Raw genomic sequence first — 21,428 nt, 5'->3', positions numbered from 1 at the left:
CCTTGCACAGCTTGAGGTTGTTTTCTTTTGTACTGTCCCTGTTTCCTGTGAGCAGATCCCCTGAGCCTCCCCAGCTACGCCCTCCTGTCAGGGAGTTGTGGAGAGACAGAAGGTTCCCTCCGGAGCCTCCTTTTCTCCACACTGAGCTCCCCCAGCTCCCTCAGTTGCTCTGCATCAGATGTGTGCTCCAGGCCATTCCCCACCTCCCTTCTCTGCATATGCTCCAGGCTCTCAAAGTCTTTCCTTTCATGAGGGTTTGTCAGTAAAGATACGAAACAGGACTGCTCCCAGTATAGAGTCCTGTGGAACATCCAGTGGTAGGCTGCCAGCTGGAGGTAGCTCCAGTCACCACCACACTCTGAAATTAACATGCATTTTGACCTTGTCTAGAATTTTTATTTCAAGGAATACAAGTGTTTTGAGTATATTCACAAGAATAAATACAAAATTCTTCTCTCCAGAGCAAGAAGACGAGTTTTTATAAAAATATATCTCTCTCCCAAAGAACCACTTAGGTGGCATTCCCTTTTGGGAAATATTTAATAAAAAAATAAAACACTGAAAATAAACTGCTTGACCTATGCTTATTGAATCATCAAACAATTGAAATTTTTACAAGGTTATAAATATTGTACACAGTATTAATAAAAATAATATTTAAATAGATGGGTAGCCATGAAGTGCATCAAAACAAACAGAATGCTGCCAGAAGCCACAGTTTCTCCTATAGGGCACCAACTTCCTTGTATTCACTGGCATTTGTTTGTCTCCTCTTGTTTCGGTACCTGGAGTAGAAGAGAGATATGTGAGTTCTGGAAAGCCAGTTACTTTTGGGCAGTGATGGGGAGTAGGGGGTAAAGGAAGCTCCTCACATTTGTTATAAATCTCTAGCAGCTGGGCTCTGTCTGTGCTCATTTCCAGGTCTGATATCACTTGAAATGCAGTCTCCTTTCTCAACTCTTCACTGAAAATTCCACATCTGCATTAAAGTCTTCCTGCTGGTACTAGGTTTGTCTTTGAGAAATCCTCCTGGTTACCATCTAGCTACCTACCAGATGTGGGAAGCTGAGCTCTCTCTCTGCAGTTGTTCCAACTCCTCAGCTCTCTGACAAATGCTTACCATTCGTTTTTATGCTGGAGAATGATTCCTGCTGCTTTGGATCTGTTCATGGAGAAGAGTACTGTGCCCCATGGTGAAGCTGATAAGGCACTGATATTGCACTCACCACAGTAACATACCAGATCAACCAATCAGCTAGTAGAAAACCAGCTGCTCTCAGACCCTGGCATTACCAAAGAACTAGAATTCTCCCATTCCCTGTCAGCTCTCCCCTTGATCTCAACACACCCTCTAAGGCAGACGTGAAGCAGCCTAAGGGCCCCATGTCCCAGTGCACAGGCAGCTGGGAGCGCTGCTGCCGGGCCTGCAGTCTGGGCCATGCCACGCTGCCAGCACAGTGCCTGCCCTGAGCACTTCGAGCGCGTCTGTCTGGTGACTGAGGGGTTCCAGGCTACCCAGGGTGCTCAGAGGACGCCCGACACCGCCAGCTGGCTCGGCCTCCCGAGCCACCAGGACCACGAGTCTCACCTCCTGCAGATGTAGTAGCCGGCGAGAGAGAGGGCAGCGAGGAAGAGCAGGACCACGATGACGGTCAGTGCCACGTACTCCTTGCTGAGGGGCTGCCGGACGAGCTCCGAGTGCACGCACCGCACTCCGGAGAAGCCCACGTCACACCTGAGGTGAGAGAGGCACAGTCAGACACATGGCAGCGAGGTTACACCTCAGCAGCTCACAGAGCATCCCACACTGCTGGCCTGCTCTTTCCGCAGGGACAAGACACTTAAACTGATGTAACTGAGCCCACATGGTCCTAGAGACGGCTGCAAATTGTTCAGGTAAACGAGCAATACCCTTAAAAGCGCCTAAAGGGTCTTTATTCCATAGGTTGGATCAAAGGAGTGACCTAAGTGCTGGGCCTGAGCTCTGGATCTCATACTACAGTAGATACAGATGGACAGGGAAGTACATCAGAATGAATGTCCCAAGTCCAAGCTGTGTTGGTCTCAGGTGTCTGAGACTCTCACAGAGCTCACTGGAGGCAGCACATGTGCTTAACACTTCCTTAAATGCATCACATGTCTGAGCATTACTGATATGGCACTCCACTTTCCTGTGAGCATTTAAGACTTGGCTGGATTGCTGTTGCACTAAGTGTGGTGGCAGCCAGATCAAAGTTCACCTCAAAGCCCACCTCAGGGAGATCTGCGGGATGAGTGGGGCCTGTCCATACCTGCAGTAGTGCTCATCCAAGTCCACGATGTACACACACTGCCCATGGAAGCAGTAGTCCTTCATTTCAGGCTTGCATCTCGTTATCCCAACTTGTGCCACACGTGGGCTGTTCTCTGTCTGGACTGCAAGGATATTTCATTAGCACCTTGGGATGTGGGCAATGTTGCTCAGAGAAAAATGATTCCCAAGGGCAGCTCGGTGAGGCTGCCAGCCCAAGGAAGAAGGGAACCAAAGACCTGTTATTTCCTAAGAGCTGTGCAGTACTTACTGAGCGCTGTCGTGCAGTTCTCCATTTCACCAGGCCCACACAATGGGATCACTGTTGTGCCCAGGGCTGCTTGCAATAGGTAACCTATGAGAGAATAAAAACAATAGTGAAAACTAGATGCATTTTGAGTTCAGTATTTAAGCTGTTGTAGTAATTAATGCAAGAAGAACAGAAGATTCTCATCCTAGTAAGAAAGACCCAAAGTTGAAAGCTGAAAAAATAAAGGTCTGAGTGATGTGCAGCCTACATTATATGCGGCAGCCCAAAGAAACACCTCTGAACCACAAACTTAGAATGTAGAACAAAGATTCAACAGAAACCTGGTGTCTGTGACCACCTCTCAGCCACACTCTGAGTGAAACTGGGCAGGAACAGGCTTGGAGAGATTACGGGGAGAGGCAGGAATTAGGCCATTTGATGATTATGTTAGGTTTCTGACTGGTCTGGCATGGCACCTTTGCAAGGGAAGTAGCCAGGCTTCCACAATTAGGCATGACAATCCAGCATTCATCACAGGAGGAGTCCTTTTGCTGATAAAAATCAAGATATCCTTGACTCACAGCAGTCCACAGGAAGAGAATTTCTTAGGAATCTGCAAGTCAGTGCAGCTGGTGACTCAGCATACCAGGTCAGTGCTGAGCTAGGCTCAGCACCCCACCACTGGCTTCAGAGACCACAAACTGCTTAACACAAAAGCTGCTCTTTACCAGCAAAGAACTTCCTCAGCCCTCTCCTTGCTGAAGACAGCTGAAGGGCTGGACAGTTCCTGCACTAACATCCACTCTTTTGGCAGTTCTTTGGGTAAAAGCCTGCTTGCAAAGCCGCTAACACGAGATAACAAACACTCCTCACCTGCCACGGGCTGGGAGAGGTTACTGACCATTTCATGGACTCTGGGCCACTGTTACTTAGCAGAACACCAGAACAGGCACAGCTTTCAGGTATTCCACTAGTTAAATGAACATTTCCAAAGAGGACTCGAGAGCCAGCACAGGTACCTGTAGCTTCATGGAAATCCATGAGGAATAGTGAGTGAATAGTGAATGTCTGCCCTGGCTGGCCATGAAATCCACCTGGCTAACACTCCTGCTGTGGTCACAAATTAACCTGCTCATGAACTGCTTAGTCATCAGCCCCATTCCACGGAAGTCTGTAATTTGTGTCTTTGGGCTGTTTGCCTCTATTAACTTGTCAGGTCATGCATGTCTAATGGAGGGAGTGTGCCTCCATAATTTCCTGATCGCTCTAATTCAACTACAGTTATTAGAAAGTTTCATTACATCTCGGGGTTAAATCTAGTAGTGATAATTTATGGATTTCCGGCAGCTCATCTATTTCTGGGTGATTAGCAGGCTTCCTTTATCATTCCAGCTAAACACAAAACCAGCAGGAATATCTAAGAGGGACAGGGCTTCTTCCTGTATTTGCATTTGTGTAAACATCATTCCTCCTTCTTACCTCCCTCTACACTGCATTCCTTGCAAAGTTAATAAGCCAGATTTCCACCAAGTTCTAGAAGAAAGAACAAAGTCCAGGTCCTCCAGAGCAACAGTGAAAGATCCATGATGCCAGCACCTGTACCAGCTGGAGATTCCTGTGCCAGCTGGCATGACTCAGCAGGACCTGCCTTTCCCTCCAATGGGGCAGGCCATGCAAGTTTACTTTCAGGGTGGGATTTTTTTTTTAAAGCAGCAGTGTGCTCACTGTAGATTTCCTCAGCAGCAGCAGGTTAACACTTCTGTGAGGCCAGTGTGAGTTGCTAAAACAGAAAGTTCAAATGTGTAAAAGAAGAGGCATCAGCTGTCAGACACTGGCCACTCAGGGACCTGTAGTCCCAAAACATGCTGGAAAAAGATTTACTGAGTGAGTTCTTCTTCCCAGGAACTAGGGGGACATTTCAGGAGTGCTCCATGGACTAAACTGCTCCCTTGGCAGGGAACATCATATCACAGAAAGAAGTAAGGACAAAAATTAACAAAAGTCAAGGCTAAACATGCCAGAGGTATCCCGGATACCCATTTGTTAAGCAGATGGATTAAGCCAGCCTAGGATCTCATGCAGCCTACACATTTCTGTCACAGTTTGCACACTTCCTTGACCTGGGCAAAACCCAAGCAGCTGCTTTTTAAGCTGAAGTTCCCAGTCTGAGACTTAGCAGAACCTGGCTTTCACATTTGAGAAAACTCCAATGCAGGTCCATGGGAGAGGCAGGTCAGCTCTCCTCTTGGCTCCAGAAGGAAGCATGGCTTTCCAGTTAAAGGCCACAACTCAGACATCTCTGAGGGACAAATTAAAAATAACCTCCTCCTCCAACACTGCCCAAGGGCTTTCCCAATCCCAGCCATATGCAGGTGCCTCCTCCACCTGACTGCAGGCACTCAGGGCTGGAAAGGCTGGACTGCAGACTTGGGTATTTGCTGACACCCAGCAGTATTCGCTGGTTTTGGGCAAAGTTCTTCCTGCTCTGCACTGCTGTATTTCGCCCTTTTCCCCATGCACATATTTTCCCTCTGACATCACTGGGAGGATAATGGATCTGAACACAGCAATGGCAAAGGAGAGCCTTTCCCAGGACATTTATCAGATGATACATACTAAACATAGCACCTGGGAGAGGTTATATTTTTGTTCCTTCACCGTTCATTAAGCAAACACAGGGTACAAGATAAGATTAATGAGGTGGTGGATTTTCATGTGTGTCTTACAGGAATGTGAGTGTTACATGTCGTATTCCCACATCACTGCATGAACACAATCTCACCCGGCTTCACAGGTATCCCTGCAAGGTTAACACTGACAGCACTCACTGGAACAGGAATAATGCTGCTGTGCTGCTTACTTGTCCTGCCATTAGGGATGAAAGGAAAATGAGGGCTGGTGACCAACTGCCTTCATTTCCTGCAGCCTCCATCAGAGAAGACCCACAAGGTCTTCTTGACCACTGCAAGCCAGCTGCAGTTCCCAGTGGCAGGATGACTGCTGAGGATGAAGGATGCACATGCAAGATGCACTAAAATGATGACCACTCTGTGGAGGATTTACACTAGGGGAACTGTCAGGTTTCTGAGAGGTCAATCATTATTTCAGTTGGCTCTGCCTGTCACCGAGACTGCCAGTCTTGTACTAATTCACCCGAATGATGCTACATCCCATTTGGCATCTCTGTGGTGTCTCTGCCACAGCAGCACCTACACGCTCCGCATGGGCTGCACTTCCAAAGCAGAGGTGGCCAGGGGGCACACATTGAAGGATCTCATCCCATGTTAACTGCAAAGACGGACCAAGGTGCATCCCTATCACCTGATCTTGGACACACAGGGCAGGTATTAACTGTTTAAGGCCTTCTTTGTGTAAACCAAGTAGGGAACATGGAAGTTAGCCAGTCAGTCCCACTGGCTTTGTGAGCATCCCTGCTACCTCTGTTCAATTCCAGAACTGCAGAATCACAGTTGTGGATGTCCAGTGTCAAGTCACAGCAGCTCTAAGGCAGCCCTGGAAACATCAGTCTGTCATGGGAAGACTGGTGCTCCCAAATCACTACAGGCCCACACTATCATCTTCAGCATTGCACCAGGACTTACCCTTAAGCAGAGACAATGCAGTTACGTGCACCCAGCCATCCCAGTACTGCCTCCACCCACCAGAGACCTACGCGCCACAGATCTCACTCACGTGCTGCCCCTGCACCCCGGCCACACTGCTTTCCTCCCCCTGCATGGGGGCTGAGGTCCCTATGCCACAAGAGCAGAAATCCATTAGTACTTCCAGCCAGACACATCAGCCACTAACACTTTCCCCATCGTCAGATGCAGCCATCTTTATGTTGAGCCAATTTGCTGACAGCCAGGAGAATGTGACACAGGAAAACAGAGGGTCAGCAGCTCCTGGAGCCGTCCGGTGAGTCTGGAGGTCCAACGCCTGCCTTCCCCACTGAGTGGGCACTACAGTGAGCACAAGGAGATCAGTGCCAAGGCTCCTGCAGCAACTCCCAGAAAAGGCAGGGCCCAGGCTTGTCCCCATCACCACCACATCCCTATGGGGCTGACACAGCACCACGTCCCCTCAGGAGAGAGTGACATCTCTCTCCCAGCACTGCCTTTCTGCTGCGCCGTCTCCAAGCCCTCAACAGCCAGGAAACAAACCTGGCAAGGACTGTCACTTCAGCAAGGTTTCAGCCATTCAGCAGGGAACCTCTTCCAGTCTGGCATAACACCAGTGACAAACAGTCTTCCCAGAAGCAGCAAGCTCTGCTTACACTCCTGCCCTGGGAGGGGAAGGCAGTAAAGTGTTCATAGCAGTTGTTATGAAGCTACCTAGCTATGACTAATCCATCCCTTACTAATAGATGTTGTGCCTGCCCCGGAAACAAAGAAATTCATGTAGAGATCCATGAAGACATACCAGTTCCTACCAGTGTCAGTTTTGTGCAAAGCATGGCTGACTCACACACTACAAGATGTTTAGCCTGCTGTCGTGGCAAGTGAGATACTGTGCAGCAGCTGATCCATCAACTGCTATGGAAATACCCAGCTAAGACAAAAGACAAACTCATACTGCAGTGGGCTTAGAAGGCGAGGAAAACATCTGTCCCAAAAGAGAAGTCTGGGGAACGGAGTTTGTCCACCAACTACGACCTCGAGCTCAGCATCAGGAGTGTGAGAATATGCTTTGTCATTAAAGCAAGGTGTGAGTGTGCCAGGTCTCAGGACTGTGCTGCCCACACAGCTCAAGCTGCCCAACAGGGCCAGCTCTCAGCAGTCGCCACCTGTCACTGCCAGCGCCCCATGGAGGTGTGTGACAAGGATCAGCTCTTGCATCACAGCACACCCAGGCCCCAGAACTCCTGATGCTCTAAGGATACACGTGTTCACTTGAGACTTTCAGGTAGCTTATGTCATACCTTAGAGTAACACACTCCCAGCGAGGAGGTGGAGAAGTGTCAAGCTGAAGGAGGCCACAACCTGTTTTCTTATCGTAAGTAAGTCCCTGCTGTGAGGATTCACCCAGTGAGCTCACCCAGAGCTTCGCCTGGGCAAAGGCAGCAGGACTGGGCTACAGACAGGACAAGTCAAGGTGAAAGAGAACAGACTGCACTGGGAGCAGAGCTGGGGAGAAGGGAAAGAATGTTCACCTTCACTCGGTCACAGGACACACCTGGGCATCACACAAGTAACAAAACATCCTGTAATAACACACCACAGAGTGCCGCGTGTGCTCCACTCCTCAGCTCAATACAATCCACCCGAGTACACCTGTCAGTGCCTGGGACTTCATCTCAGAGAGAAACACACCAGCTTCATCTGAAGGCAACCTGAACTTCATGCTTTGACTCAGATTTCGCAGCAGCTAAAGAATGCCCCTGCCCCGGGACGCAGCACCCGACGCCCTCCCAGCCCTTGCCCGCGGGAACGGGGACCTCGCCGCTTACCGAGGAAGAACAGCAAGCTGCGGGCGCACAGGCAGCCGGCGTCCATGGCCCTCGGTGCCCAGGAGCAGAGGAGGCTGCAGGAGGAGGACACGAAGGCAGGAGCGGCGCAGCAGTGTGGAACCGGTCAGCCACCCGCCCGCACTTTTATGTGCCCTCGAAGAGGCGGGGCCGTGGCGGTGACACTGCCCCCCGGCTTCGGCAGCGGTCCCAGCTCAGCCTCCGCTTCCTGCGAGCCGCCCCCGGTGTTCGCACCGGCCCGGCCGCCTCTGCTCTGCTCCCTCCGGCCATCGGCTGGTGCCCGGGGGCATTCGGTGTCCCTCGTTCCAGCAGGCAGCACTGCAAATAGTACCTGGGGCCGTAAAATTACCCGAGCCCTCTGAGCAGTCCAGCCCAGGCACTGATGGCCGGGACTGTGGATGCCTACGGCACAACCTCGGGACCGCTGTCTCAGCCTTTCCTCAAAGCATCCATGCGATGTGCAATGGCACGAGGTCCTGCGGACCCAGGGTAGACCCTGCTGGCACACAAGGGACCGTCGGGCCATTGCACTGCCATGAACACCATCTGTGCCTAAACCAAGGTTTGGGAAACACCTCAGCGTGGGCAGCTGGAAACTGGCTGGCCTAATCTTCCATCTCCTGGCATTTCTGAGGTGACCTCAGCACACAGGTGCAGCTGTCAGGGAGCCCCGGAGCTAGGGGCAGAAATGGTTTATCAAGTTATAGCACGGGCACCAGGAATGCCAGCATCTCACCTGGCACTTGGGCTGACCACAATGATCCTGAGCTCAGGGGGTTGTTCCCCCTCCCAGCCCTTGGCCCCATCACGGCCCAGCAGCACAGGCAGCTCCTGGAAGCAACACCTCTTTCAGTTGTAAGATCCTTGAAAGAGCAGCAACCAGTTACAGCTATTTTTTAGAAGATTCCTTTCAAGCATCCTGTTGAAGCCCACGCACTCTGTCGCTGTATGAGGCAAGACCTCGTTCAGCAGTTACATCCCACCATCGGATGACTGTGGGATGCCACCCACCAAATCCCTACTGCACACATTTGCCTGAAATATGAAGCGTGTTTCACCTCAACAAGCGGCTCAGCAATGATGGTTTACTTCTTTTCCTTTTAAAGGAAAAATCATCTTCCCCTGCTTCATCTCTTTATGGTGCCATAAAGGCACATAGATACCCAGTTTATCGTGGCACTGATAAAAGCTTCTCTCACAGTGAAAGCAAACAGAATTGGCCCTGACATTGGGCCAATGTCACATTGTCAGTGACACTGTTGCACTGTGAGAACTGATGACTCAAATATCCCCAGTTTCTCTGTTCTATGAGCAGTTATTGATACAAGAGAGGGAACTGCAGACGACACTGCAGAATACCATATACCACATCTACCACAACTCCATGTGCAGAATGCAGTTCTAAGTAATAAAGACATTAATTCAGGGGGCTGCAACAGATCTGGTACTTAAAAATCATGCTCTTATTTCCAGAGCATATTCTTAGCTCTACAGTGGCATGGAGATGCTGAAATAAAAAAAGGCAGCATGTTGCTACAGAGTTGTGTCAGCACCACATATTAATTACTTACATGGTATGAGAGTTGACACGATAAATGTAATAAAGCTCAGTGTGAAAGTAGCATTTAGAAGGATGCCCTCCACAAACAGTGGGGCATAACATAGCTGGAATCTTTTTCCAAGTCCCCTTTTTTCACCTCTAATTAGTCATGCCATGCAGATGGTGTCTTTTTTGATGCCACATGACTGTTTTTGTTGCTTAATTTGTGCTGATCCCCCTTATTAAGGATTTTATTGTCTGCTCTTTCAGGGATCATCATGAGTAAAGGAAGGAATCGCAATTATTAGCAACGTGTTTCTGCGTGTGGGCTTACGGATGCCTTGAAAAGCAGCATCACTGAAGAAGTTCCACTTTATAATTAATTTTACCCTTAAATTCCTGCATGATTTATCCTCTGAAAGGCAACATTTAATTATAGTTTTGTACCGGTACCCAGATACCAAGTAACGCTGACACAATTGGAGCAATTCATTGGAATTTCCTCTTTCAGATCTGAATATATGGAAAACAAGCATCACGGACACATCTTTGCTTCATCTTTCTGTAACGCGCATTGTTTCACAGTACCTGATTTCGCATCCGGCATCCCTGCGTGCGGCTTTCACCATCCCCTCCTCCACGTGAAGGACGCCTCTTGGGATAAGGCTGGCACACACCTTAAGAGCCAGTTTTCCAAGAGGCCTTGCAGCATCAATGGGGTCATTGTAAGGCAGGCTCGTTGCAGCCCACAGGTGCCGGTAGGAGGGACAAGTCTGTGCAATGCTGGGAGGCAGCACTGGTTGGGCAACAGAGCATCACGGGTGCATCTCCGCTGCTGCCCTCGATTTCAGCCGGGGTGAACCGGCACGCCCAGGGCAAGGCGCCCAGGGATTTGTGCCCCTTGGCACCCGACCAGTGAGTAGCCCCCTGGATGCTGTGACATTTCAGGATTCTTTGCTTTTAAAAGTGCAACGAGAATATGAGGAAATACCTTAACTTGTGTGAAAGGCTTGCTTGCTTTTATTGCCTTGCACCGCCTTAATAACCACCTTTAAAGAAAACCTCTCTTCATAAAGTACTGAGGCTTAGCTGAAGCCCTTGCTCCAGCCTGCTGCAATGTTTTGAGCATTCATCTCCCCTTTTGGGACAGAGCAGTAGATTCACAGCAGTGGTTGTTGCAAGGGTAAGGACCGAGCCTTGTCTGTCAGTGTATCCATCACTGATGGCACACAGCACTTTCTATAAAACGACATGCCCTTTTTGATTTAAAGAGCAAAAAACACAGCTAAAATGTGTATTTTTCTGTGGGACTTGCTGTAGAAGAATACAAGTGTTCACAGTAAGGAACTGCCACTTGATCTGTGTGTTTTCATATAACTAAAACAATACCCGGCAAGTGTCTGTACCACTCATTTTAGCTGCCTTCTGCAGGACCTGCACCTGGTCCCTTATGCATTGCTGCTGTGGGCATGGATCTGCATTGGTTTCATCTCCTGAAAACAAGACAAATTTGAAAAACCAACATTTTTCTTGCTAGAAAGTATTTTTGAAATGGAAAGAAAATCGTCCCTAGTCTTGCAGTCACCACTGTTGCGCACACTTGTAAAGTAACAAAAAGCGGAAATTTCATAAATTCCTGGGAAAATCATCCAGAATTTTTCAAACAGCATGAGTGCACACATCAGTATGTCTGTAAGCAGACTTACATACAGTAAGCTTTCACTGCACAAAATGAGAGATGCTCAAGAAATACCCTCAGAAGGTCAGACATCAATTGGAATGTACCTCCCCCTTGAGAGCATTTCCATTTGAACTACACAAGATTAATATTAAGTTCCCAAAGGGATATAAAAAGTGTGTTGATGTGGTATTGGAGTCAGAGCTCAGCGGTGGGCTTTGCAGTGCTGGGGGGAACGGCTGGACTCCGTGATCTTAGAGGGCCTTTCCAACCTAACTGATTCCATGATTTTTGTGAAAATCATAAATGGTAAAAATCTTGGGAACACAAATGTCCTAAGAAGGGAATGTATTTTTAACTGGAACATGTAGATGCAACCGTCTGGAGGAAATGGAGTAAAGAAGAACCTTGAGCCAAATTACTCTGTTTAAAGGTCAGTTACAAATTTGCCATGAATGTGAGGGATGAATTAAACAACCACTCTCCTATAAACTATGAGAGTTCAAATTCTGCACCCAGGGCTGAAAGTGGCCGATGCCTCTTCCCGTAAACACAGCATGAGGTCAAAGTTATTGGACAACATGGATGTTTTGCTATTAAAAATACAGAACAATTCCCCAAATTCACTGATTTCTCTGCCAACTTCTTGGGTCAGCATTAACCAGCAATTTACAAAAGAAAGGGAAAAAAACCCAAGCAGTTAATTCTCATCCATCTTAGAAAGATGGCATTGAAAAGGGAGACAGATCTCCCAGTTCATGCTGCATTCCTCCCTAAAGGACAGTTTTAGAAACTTCATTCTCCTGCCTTGTATGACTTTGCCATTGCTGTCCCTGGGCAAATCCTGAATGGCTCAACACATCTCATGGGCAGCAAGAACTTCTTAATGCTCAGCTGGTGATTTCCCTTTCCTAATTACAGCCCAGTGCTCACGCTGAGTGATTTCTTAGCCTCCAAGGGGTTGAAGCCTTTCTCATTTGTGCAGTCTTTCCATGGCTTCTGCCTTTGCTAAACAAACCCATGCCCTTGCTGAGAGTGCTAGCAAGCCACGTGCCCCCCATATCACTGTCCCTACAGCTATTAATTGTTTCTCCTTGCTTGGGGTCAACTGTTTAGAACAATTACAGTAGAATAATAGAAGGACAAAGCTTGAAGAAAAGGGGCTTACCCCACAACACTAGTGGTTGCAAGCAAACTGGGAGAACACCAGCCCCTTACCCATCAGTCCTGTGAGCTGTTCTGTCTATCAGCACCGCTTTTGAGTTTATAAAGTCATCTCTTCCACAGAATTTCTCATCTCCAGAGACAAGGATTAACCGCAGAGAGACAGAACACATGCAGAGATGAAGATTGCCTTCTCTGACAAGTCACCATGTGCACACACAGGTGCATCATTTATGCCCCTGATTGGTGGCCAGAACTGAAATTTCTACATGGCAGCATGTTCCTGGTGGGTGACTGTATGGCCCACCCACTCCATAGCTCTGCCCAGAGAATAACATCCAGCTCAGGACAGTGAAATGACAGCAAAGCCACTGTGATGGGGACTGGTGTGACTCACCAGCTGCTCTCAGGTTTTCTGCACAGCAGTCCCTCTGGGCTCTGGGCTCTCCATCTCGACCTGCCATGCCTCTCCTGTAACTCCCATTGGGACAGCTGGTGCTAGCCCCTAAGGCCTGCACTAAAGCCTGAGCAATATGTACTGCACACACCATCAGCAGAGCCCCTGACTCTTCACTGCTCCATCTGGGAATCTTGGCCATCACAGGCTTCAGCTGCATTGGCTTCAATCCCTTTGGCAAGTTTATTTTGCTCTTACATCTCAAGCATATATGAAGAGAGGAAGGGTGACTAGCAGGCTGTTTCCCTGCCTGTGCTTGGTCTGCTGAATCCAAAGCAGCCGTGAGCTGTGACTCACCCTGTGCTCCAGGCCCTGCTCCACCACTGGGACTTCAGCTGTCCACAGACTCCACGTTTTGGCTGCAACACAGCAGTGACTGTCACCTGCACGCCAGCCAGGCACACGGGGAGCTGGGGCACCCTGGACAGGAGGAATGTGTCATTAGGGATGATGGAGTAAACAGCAATCCACATGAAACCAGCTTAGCCAGCACATGTTCCAGAAACCAAATCTAGGAAAGAACCATAGATCTCGCAGTGTATTTGTTTGGCCTGGTAACCAGCACTAAGCATTGTAGCAGATGCACTTAGTGGAATTCCCCCATCCACTAACATTATGGGACACTCCCACTACTGTTCTGATAATTACTGTTAATCATTACTATTACTGAAGTGACAAAAAAAAAAAAAAAAAAGACAGTGAGGAGGATCAGGCCTTTATTGTGCTGGCTGTTGTCATGCAGAGGTGATGAGACAGTCTGCCCCAGGGAGCCTATAAACACAGGTGCCCAATTCATCGCTGCAGTCATATTTCAAACTAGGACACTGTGGTCCCCAGTGAAGCTCTCCTACAGCTCCAGCAAAAATAATCCATGGCACTCCCTCCAGCTCACATCAGCTGGGAGCCAGGCTGGATATCATGCTCTCTGCCTGCAGGTAGAAGGCAAAGAAGCTGATCGGGAATACTTTGGCATTGCAACACACAACACATTTCTATTAGGTGTTTTCCCTGACTGGGCCCAACCTGCTATGAAACTCCATATTCTTTGATCTCCAGTGAATTCAGTACCACCAGCTCTTGAGCCCATGAGTCACATGGTATGTGGAAACCTCTGGAGTTCGGTTTGGGAATGACCGACTATGTGAAATCATCTCCTAGTCACCTTCTCCTCCCATCAATGATCTGAACATCATCTCAGGTATCCAAGTCTCCCTGGACACCGTTCCAAGGTCACACATGGAAGAAACGGATTAGCCAATTTAGCCACTGACTGGAAGCCACAGGGAAGGACTGTAGGCTCCTGTGGGGCTGAGAAGGGCAGGGAGAGCTCCTGCACAGGTAGAAACCATCTGCCTGCAACGCTGATTTTCCCTGCCGTTGGTCCAGGTCAGGCTGCTGTCAGCTACCAGGAAAGGAGACAGACCCCAGTTCTCTGGCCAGAGCTGGCTGTTTCCCAACCTATCTCAAGAGTGCAGCCCGGATTCTAAAAAGCAAAATAAAAGGTGTTCAGTGCTTGCATGTTTCTCTGCTCCCTCAGCAAGGAGCTGTGAGTTTGTCCAAGGGCTAAAGGGAGGTGAAGGCCTAGGCCCCAGGGAACTTGTCCCATCTCTCCAACCATGAGTACAGAGGGTGCTGGTTGTTTGAGGTGCAAGTAGGAGATGGGACACAGGAATCTGCAACTGGATGTCCTGGGGGGGAGGTGGCAGCAGCCAGTTGGGCTGACTGTGCCACTTCCCACATAACTCCTCTGTGTGGTATCTACACATCCACCCCCTTGTCCTCGTTCCTGCAGCTCAGTGTTATTTAAGAGAGGCAGGAGATTTCCTTTATGACACTGGGAGCACATGTGTGTAAATCAAGTGGGACAGGACAAAGGCCAGGGCTGGGTTCAATTAGATCAGCGATGCTATTAAATTAACAACAGCATGCTATAAGCTATGGCTGACTGTTCTTGATCAATCCTCCTGCAGCCAGGGTCTTTGTCCTTCATACAGGAAATGAAGGAACAAGGAACGAGGATGAATTAGCTAAGGCAGCCAACCACAAATTTGGTCTCTGAACCTCGGTAAACTTCTGAACAACAACAGTTCCTCAACAGGATTTTCAACAGATATCCCCGAGAACCCCTTTTTTGTGAGGCTGCACATCAGATGCTCAGGATGAGACACTTTTGGCCCCTGTGACTTGCAGTGTGCCTGCAGCCGAGGTCACCCCCTCAAGCATCACACACTTGCTTTCCAGCTCCACTCCTGGATTAAGCTGCCCTGCCCAAACCCAGCACACAAGCAGCCTGACATCAGGCCCATTAAGCCAGCACAGGAGACAAGCTGTCTCAGATGAAACATGCCAGACCTGAGAGCCTGTGCAGAACACAGCTCTGCTCTTCTGTCTCCATCCTGCCTCCTCAACCTTTCCCCCGGTTTTGTTCCCATAACATTCCCCTTTGTGAACCAGGAGAGATATTTCCAGGAAGAGCTACAGTACACAAAGCTCATCACCCATCTTTCCAAACCAGCCACTCTAAAGGGCACAGACAGGTTAACTAAACTAAACTAAACTAAACCAAGCCAGAGGTCTCTGCAAGCCCTTTCCCAGTGTCTCACGCTGCACCTTATGCAATGTGCTGCGCATCGCTGCGTGTGTCCAATTACAGCAGAGCAGCTCTGACTGCCGTGTCACATCATCAGAGCTGCCGACTGCACTGCTCGTGTCACAGCCGCCTTTTACGCACATCTGAGCAACAGCCCAGCCTTTGGGCAACGGCCTTCGATTGTTTACATGGCTCCCATAAACAGGATATCACCAATTTGTAAATATCCTGTCAGAAACCCCTCAGCTGCACTTGACCAGTTTGATACATGCCCGCCTGCAGCAAGTCTGTCTGTCTGTCTGTCTCCCCTGCGGCTTCACTGGTATTGTTGCACAAGCCCTACTGACCGCGCATTGCCTCTCATGGTACATACCAAGACTTCCACTTCATGGCTCCTCTCATTGTTTGTAGAGTTGGTGCATTCGGGGAGCATTTGCTGGGGAATTTTACATCAAGGGAATGATACACTACGTTGGCATTATTTCCCAGAGGTTTATGCTGTGTAGTTCTCACTCAGGTAAAGAAGGCAAGGGAGTTACACTGATACGAATGCTTGTTGCAATATCTTACTAGAGAGGTAATCCCTAGAGGTAGGGATTTTTTTCTCTTTCATATAAACAACCCATTCCAGTGTATAAAGACAGGGACACACGAGAAAAATGGAAATTTTCTTGTAAGTTTCTTCAGTGTTACAAAACAGGGATTTTTAGATGGTCAATGAGATAACTGTCTGTAATTTGCAAATTTTCTGCAGTAAATCTAAAGAAACCTTTCAAAAAGAAGTCACAACACCAAACTCTTAAGTTTTGGCAGTACATCTCAGGACAGAACCTCCTCGCAGAGCTAGAGAGATACTCGAAGCTCCCTGTCAGCTAAATACTTTATTAAAAGCAAGGCACACCTATCCTGGTTGGTTCATATTTGACTAACTGGGTAGGCAGCTCTAAGGGATGGAGGAATTGCTTTCATGCAGAGGAAAGCTCCAGCTTGGAAGCAAACAGAAGAGCAACACTAAGAACTCTTGGTGTAGAAGCACTGAGATGAGTCACTGCTCATCCACATGTGAACAACCCACTGCTGGGAGCGTGCTGATGCCAAGTAGTCTGACAGGGCATCCTTAGCTCCAAAAACAGATGCCTTGAAGAACTGTAACTCCAGGCTACAGTCATGGTAGCATCAGGTCAGATGCCAGCAAAGCATTCAGCTACTTCCCCCAGACTTTGGCCAAAAGGACAAGACTCATGCTTTTCACAAGCAAGGAAAACACTAGAATAAGTGTCTCATTTCAGGCTGAGTCCCAGCCTGATTCCACTGATTCTCAATGGTGTTCCCAAAACCTTCCTAGACAGGACACCATTTTCTTCTCCTCTGCTCCTATGAGTGGCACAGACTGCTCTGGTATCATCCCTACTGTCACCTGGAAATATCAGACCTGTGTTACACCCCTCTAACCCATGACTAGCATCACTGCAACAGTGACAACCACACCTGAAATAGATGCTCGCTGTAAAGGAAATCATCAGAACTTGTTTAATCTGAAACAAGGGGGGAAAGGCAGCACTGTGAGGTCCTCACCCTACTTGTTCTAAGTGCATACTGCATCAGCTGGGATGCAGATTGCTTTGCAGATAGAGCAGGAGGAAGCTGTAACTTACACCCACCACAACTGTACCTACAGCCAAAGAACGAGATAACTAAATGCCCTTGGGGAGATACGAGAGGCATTTGAAGCATAAAAATTGCTTACCTTTCCCTTACCAGGTAGGCAGATAAACACAAATGTCTCTGCTCAATAGTGCCTGACGGTGTGATGCAAGCCCCAAAAAGCAAAGAAAATTAAGGCTTAGAGTAAACCGTGGTGCAAGGACGTGCATCCCCAGTGACAGAACAGTGCTCATCATCTCCAAGCGGAGCAGTTCCAGAGAACTGCACGAGCTGGCAGAGATCATGGGTCCAGTGAGCGTGGGAGAGCAGAGGCTGGTGTTTCTGTGCAGGACACAGAGCCTGTGTGTTTCACACAGGCATTCCCAGCTTCCCAGGTGCTGCGCCGTGTTCCGACTCTCAGTCACGTGGCCGCTGGGACACACACAGCTTACCGCATGCTAAGGGAGGGTGGGAGCAATTTGCTTTACTGCTCCTGCCAAAAGCCTCTATTACTATATGTTATGAAAGCTCTGGAGAGGCAAAACATTGCTAAAACCACTTTATTAAAATTAGTAACACCCGAAACTCCCCCCAGTTGTTTTTGGATGGCAGGGCTGAAGGAGGCAAGGAGCAAAAGCAGAGGCAGAGAAGGCTCCACTTTCTCTGCAGCGTGAGAGGCCAAGGGAGTCTTTGGATAATTTCAGCTGGATAATTTTCAGCTGGCTGCTGAAATGCTGCCCACTTCCCCCAGAGTTCACACTGGGAGCAAGAGTGGTTTTCCATCCACAGATGCAAGGTGTTACACATGGACTAAGTGCTGGTTTACCATACCCCAGCAGCTCTGAAGAACGTTCAAAGCCTGTAACACTTTCATCCCCCTGGCACCCCGGCAGCCATTTGGATTTGGTCTGATGGCAGCAGGGAGGCAAACACAAAGTCTGCAACTTACCAAACACATGCAGAGGCAGGGACTGCTACCTTCGTCCCTGTGCTCCACTCCTGCCCTTCTCATGGATCACTTCCTCTGTGGATGCTGAGCCAGAGCAGCACTGCTGCCTCCCAGGCTCCTGCTCCTGATGCTGCAGTCCTGATCCACACTGCGGGAGAAGGGAAATTGAAATGTGACCACAGAGAGAGATTTAAGAGTGGAAAACCATCAGGGCATATTCCCATGCCATGGTCACTCTGGGGTCTGCTTCCCCTGGGACACGTCAGACTCTGTGCATGGTGGGCTCAGCCCAACAATCCGTGCTATTCCCTTGGCTCCTTGCTCACCCTTAGCACGGGCTAAATAAACCTTTAAATCCTGCCTGGCACCCAGGTAGCTTATTACTTTACAAAAGAGACAGAAGCCATGGTCAAGCTTAAGCCTCTGAACTAACAGGCCACTTGAAGCAGATCAAGCTGCTTTAGTACCATCCCACTCTTTGTGATATGTGGAAACCTCTGCTTGGGCTTCTTTGGCAGTGACTCTCATTAAATCATACGGAACTGCAATTATGTCTGATTTATGTTAATCATAATTTCTATCAATTATCATTTTCACATTCTGCACAGGACCATAGACCCTGGGGGAATTAGCATGTGGAAAGGACTGGACTGAAGCTCTGGTGCAGATTAAGATCGTGCAGGCCCTGATCTGCACCTTTTGCATACAGACCTGCTCCTGCGCCAGGGCAGAGCCCCCCATTCCAAACCCTCTCCAGGCTGCAGGAGGGACACGGCAGGGGCACTTCCCTGAGTTCTCTGAAGGATAATGGAACGTTTTCTGCAGGGCTTTCTGCACATGTACTGATCTGCACGAACCCAAGCTCTGGGTCAACAAATATTATTTTTATGAGAAACAAACTTGCTGTTCAACATTACCAATGCACCTGATATCTAGGGCAGAGCCTCAGCTCTTCATCAGCACAAGGTATGGAATGCACATTAAAGTCTGAGATTTTTTATCAGACACATACAGGGCTCCTCTGTCAATATTTGACCATGTTTTTGCATGTCACCTGGACACTGATCACAGAAAATACCATTTGACATAACAGGAATTCAGCACACAGTTTAAATGCTGAAGGAAGGATGTGCAAATAATGAAGCAGAGCACAGTCTTAAATGTATTCCAATGTTTGGAAGACAAAGGGAATTTGTCTCCCATCTGTGTTGTGTTTCCTTTCAATGTGCACACACAGAACTATTTGTATTCAATTTATATTTCAATTCACTGAAATTATGGACAATGCACAGTCCACAGGAACTCTGTGGCAGCCCAGGACTTCAACAGGCTTTACCCAGATTGTGCCTATACACACACACGTAGGGCCAAGTGCCCTTGAGCTTCGTCCTCCACCTAGGGTTTTTAACCTTCAAGTAGCATTCAAAGCACACTTACATCTCTGATTTGCTGTCACTGAGTGTTGTACACATTGGCTTCTATCTCTCATTTTGCTCTTCTTATGTATCATGGTACTTCTCACTCAAGAAGCCACCACAAACAAATAGGAATTTTTAAGAATTCCACAGCACTCAAAAGCCATAAACGCCTAAATACCCATGGACTGAAGGCAGTGCAAGTAGCCTAAGTCTGCATGCACTGAGGACAGCAAATGTTCTATCACAGCCTGCAGCAGGTCTTGGAGTTAGGCCAGAGCTGACTTGGAAAAACACATAGCCCTACTTTATGATTAATTGTCTTCAAAAGCCTTCAGTGGAGGCATTCCACAGCACATTTCACAAATCCTTAATGGTTTAAAAAGCAGTCAAACTAACCCTTACTTGGAATCATCTTTTGAAGTTCTTTCAGGCTGCAGCTGGAATTACATGAGGGCACCTGTGCCTGGCAGGGAGACACCCCTTTTGGGTAGCCCAGGAAGGATGAGGCTCAAAGCATCTCTGTGGGCCAGAAGGAAAAGGTCAGGGTGGAATGCAAGGGGACACCCAGGTGGGTCAGACCACCCCAATTTCCTCACTGTCGTGCTGAGGTCACGGACACTTCTGTGCAGGCCTTGGAGTGTGTGTGTGTCTTGGTGTAAGGTCGTGCCCTTGCCCTGCGTCACTCTCCATTCTTCTTGGGAACAATCAGGAAGAAACTCCTGGTGTTTCTTGGCTCCTGCACACACTTTTCACGCACAGGGAGCACCTAGCCCATAGAGAACATTTTTTTCCCGCTGTAATCTTGATGGAAAACGTCGTTAGTGATGGAGAAAGGAATTCAGGAGACGACTGAGAAGTGCCCGAGGGAGAACTTTCATATCTATTTGCACAAGAGACATCGTGAACATGCCACCAAAGAAGTCATGAGAAGCATTAACAAGGCAAGGGGAAAGGGCAAGAGAATTTCCTCTCTTTCAGCTCCTTGGGAGTCCTGCCTCTGTTTCAGAACATTGATTTGCTGCAGCAAACCTGGACAGCTTGAAAGGGCACTGCTCTGACAGCCGCAGCCAGCACTGCAGGAGTCATCCATCGTAAGACACAAGGCAGATTAAGCTACCGTGTCAGAACTACAAAGACAGACCCAAAAACTCAGCACCTGAGATGCTGAGTTTCCAAAAATCACCACCACAGACAAGGCGACTTGGAGGCCCTCCTTGAGTTTTCCTTCTTGAAGAGCATCCCTCCAAGAGACGCCCATGAACATGCAATGCCACAGCCTCGAAAAGAAGGGCTAAACCACTAAATTCTGAGCCAAGTCTTGCATGTTCTAGCACGGCAAGGTCCCCCTCCCACCCGGTGTCGCTGACTCACCCCGCCCTGCTTCCCCCGCCCGGAGGTGCTTGCTGGGCTGCCTGGCTGGCAGGTCAGGGATGCACTCAAGGGAAGTGCTCGGGTCCTCCCTGTGGTGAAGCTGCCACAGCTCCCTGCCAGGCCCAGCCGTGGTGAAGCTGCCACAGCTCCCTGCCAGGCCGGGTTGTTGCCCCAGAACCTTTGCACTCGGCGTTGGCATCTCGTAAGGCAGCTTCCTGGAACAGCGCTCACGGCCAAATCCGCTGCCGCGCTCTGTCAAACGGCACAAGTCAATAAAATGCCGCTCATCCATCGTGGGATTTGCCCAACAATGGCACACAAACAGGCTGAGCCTTACGTACTGAAATGATGTCAAACAAATTAGCTCTGCCCGAGTTACTCAGACATTCCTGCAAAGCTCAGCCCTGTCCTCTTGTGTCTCAAGCCTGGCTGTGCTGTTGGCCAGAGGGAGCTGTGGAGAGGCCTCTCTGCACAGCAGCCTTAGGCAAGGAGGAGAAAGGAAGGGCTCTTGCATTCCCTGTGCCCCCCAAACAAAAACACCTGAATAACAATTTAAAAGAAAGTAAGTCTAAGACCATAACAGATTTAGATTGCCAAGGGCGATGCTGCC

General features: G+C 48.8%; 1 protein-coding gene across 4 annotated transcripts; it reads right to left on the bottom strand.

Annotated features, from left to right (window-relative positions):
• Positions 1–370: 370 nt before the first annotated feature.
• Positions 371–20,795, bottom strand: EREG (epiregulin). 4 transcript variants are annotated; one of them, XM_033060481.2, is made up of 7 exons: positions 18,030–20,795; positions 13,144–13,266; positions 12,787–12,887; positions 2,562–2,645; positions 2,292–2,415; positions 1,589–1,735; positions 371–785 (listed from the first exon to the last, which is right to left on the bottom strand). In XM_033060481.2, exons 3-7 carry the CDS (start codon positions 12,851–12,853, stop codon positions 725–727), a joined length of 483 nt encoding a protein of 160 aa, XP_032916372.1. In that variant the 5' UTR covers positions 12,854–12,887; positions 13,144–13,266; positions 18,030–20,795; the 3' UTR covers positions 371–724. The 4 variants fall into 4 exon arrangements, with proteins under 4 accessions (XP_032916372.1, XP_032916374.1, XP_032916376.1 ...); XM_033060483.2 differs by lacking the exon at positions 18,030–20,795 and adding an exon at positions 17,184–17,540 and having other exon boundaries at positions 12,787–12,881; XM_033060485.2 differs by lacking the exons at positions 12,787–12,887; positions 13,144–13,266; positions 18,030–20,795 and adding an exon at positions 12,444–12,759.
• Positions 20,796–21,428: the final 633 nt, after the last annotated feature.

The sequence above is a fragment of the Catharus ustulatus genome, chromosome 5 (genome assembly GCF_009819885.2).
Source record: "Catharus ustulatus isolate bCatUst1 chromosome 5, bCatUst1.pri.v2, whole genome shotgun sequence".
NCBI classification, from domain to species: domain Eukaryota; kingdom Metazoa; phylum Chordata; class Aves; order Passeriformes; family Turdidae; genus Catharus; species Catharus ustulatus.
Note: the sequence above shows the minus strand (reverse complement) of the source record. Positions and strands in the feature narration are given on the sequence as shown.

Coding starts and splice junctions, on each gene's coding strand:
- EREG (XM_033060481.2), bottom strand. CDS start 12,853: ATGGCAGGTCGAGATGGAGAGCCCAGAGCCCAGAGGGACTGCTGTGCA. Junction 1,736..2,291: donor TTGGATGAGCACTACTGCAG/GTATGGACAGGC, acceptor CTCTCACCTCAG/GTGTGACGTGGGCTTCTCCG. Junction 786..1,588: donor GGCTACTACATCTGCAGGAG/GTGAGACTCGTG, acceptor CTTCTACTCCAG/GTACCGAAACAAGAGGAGAC.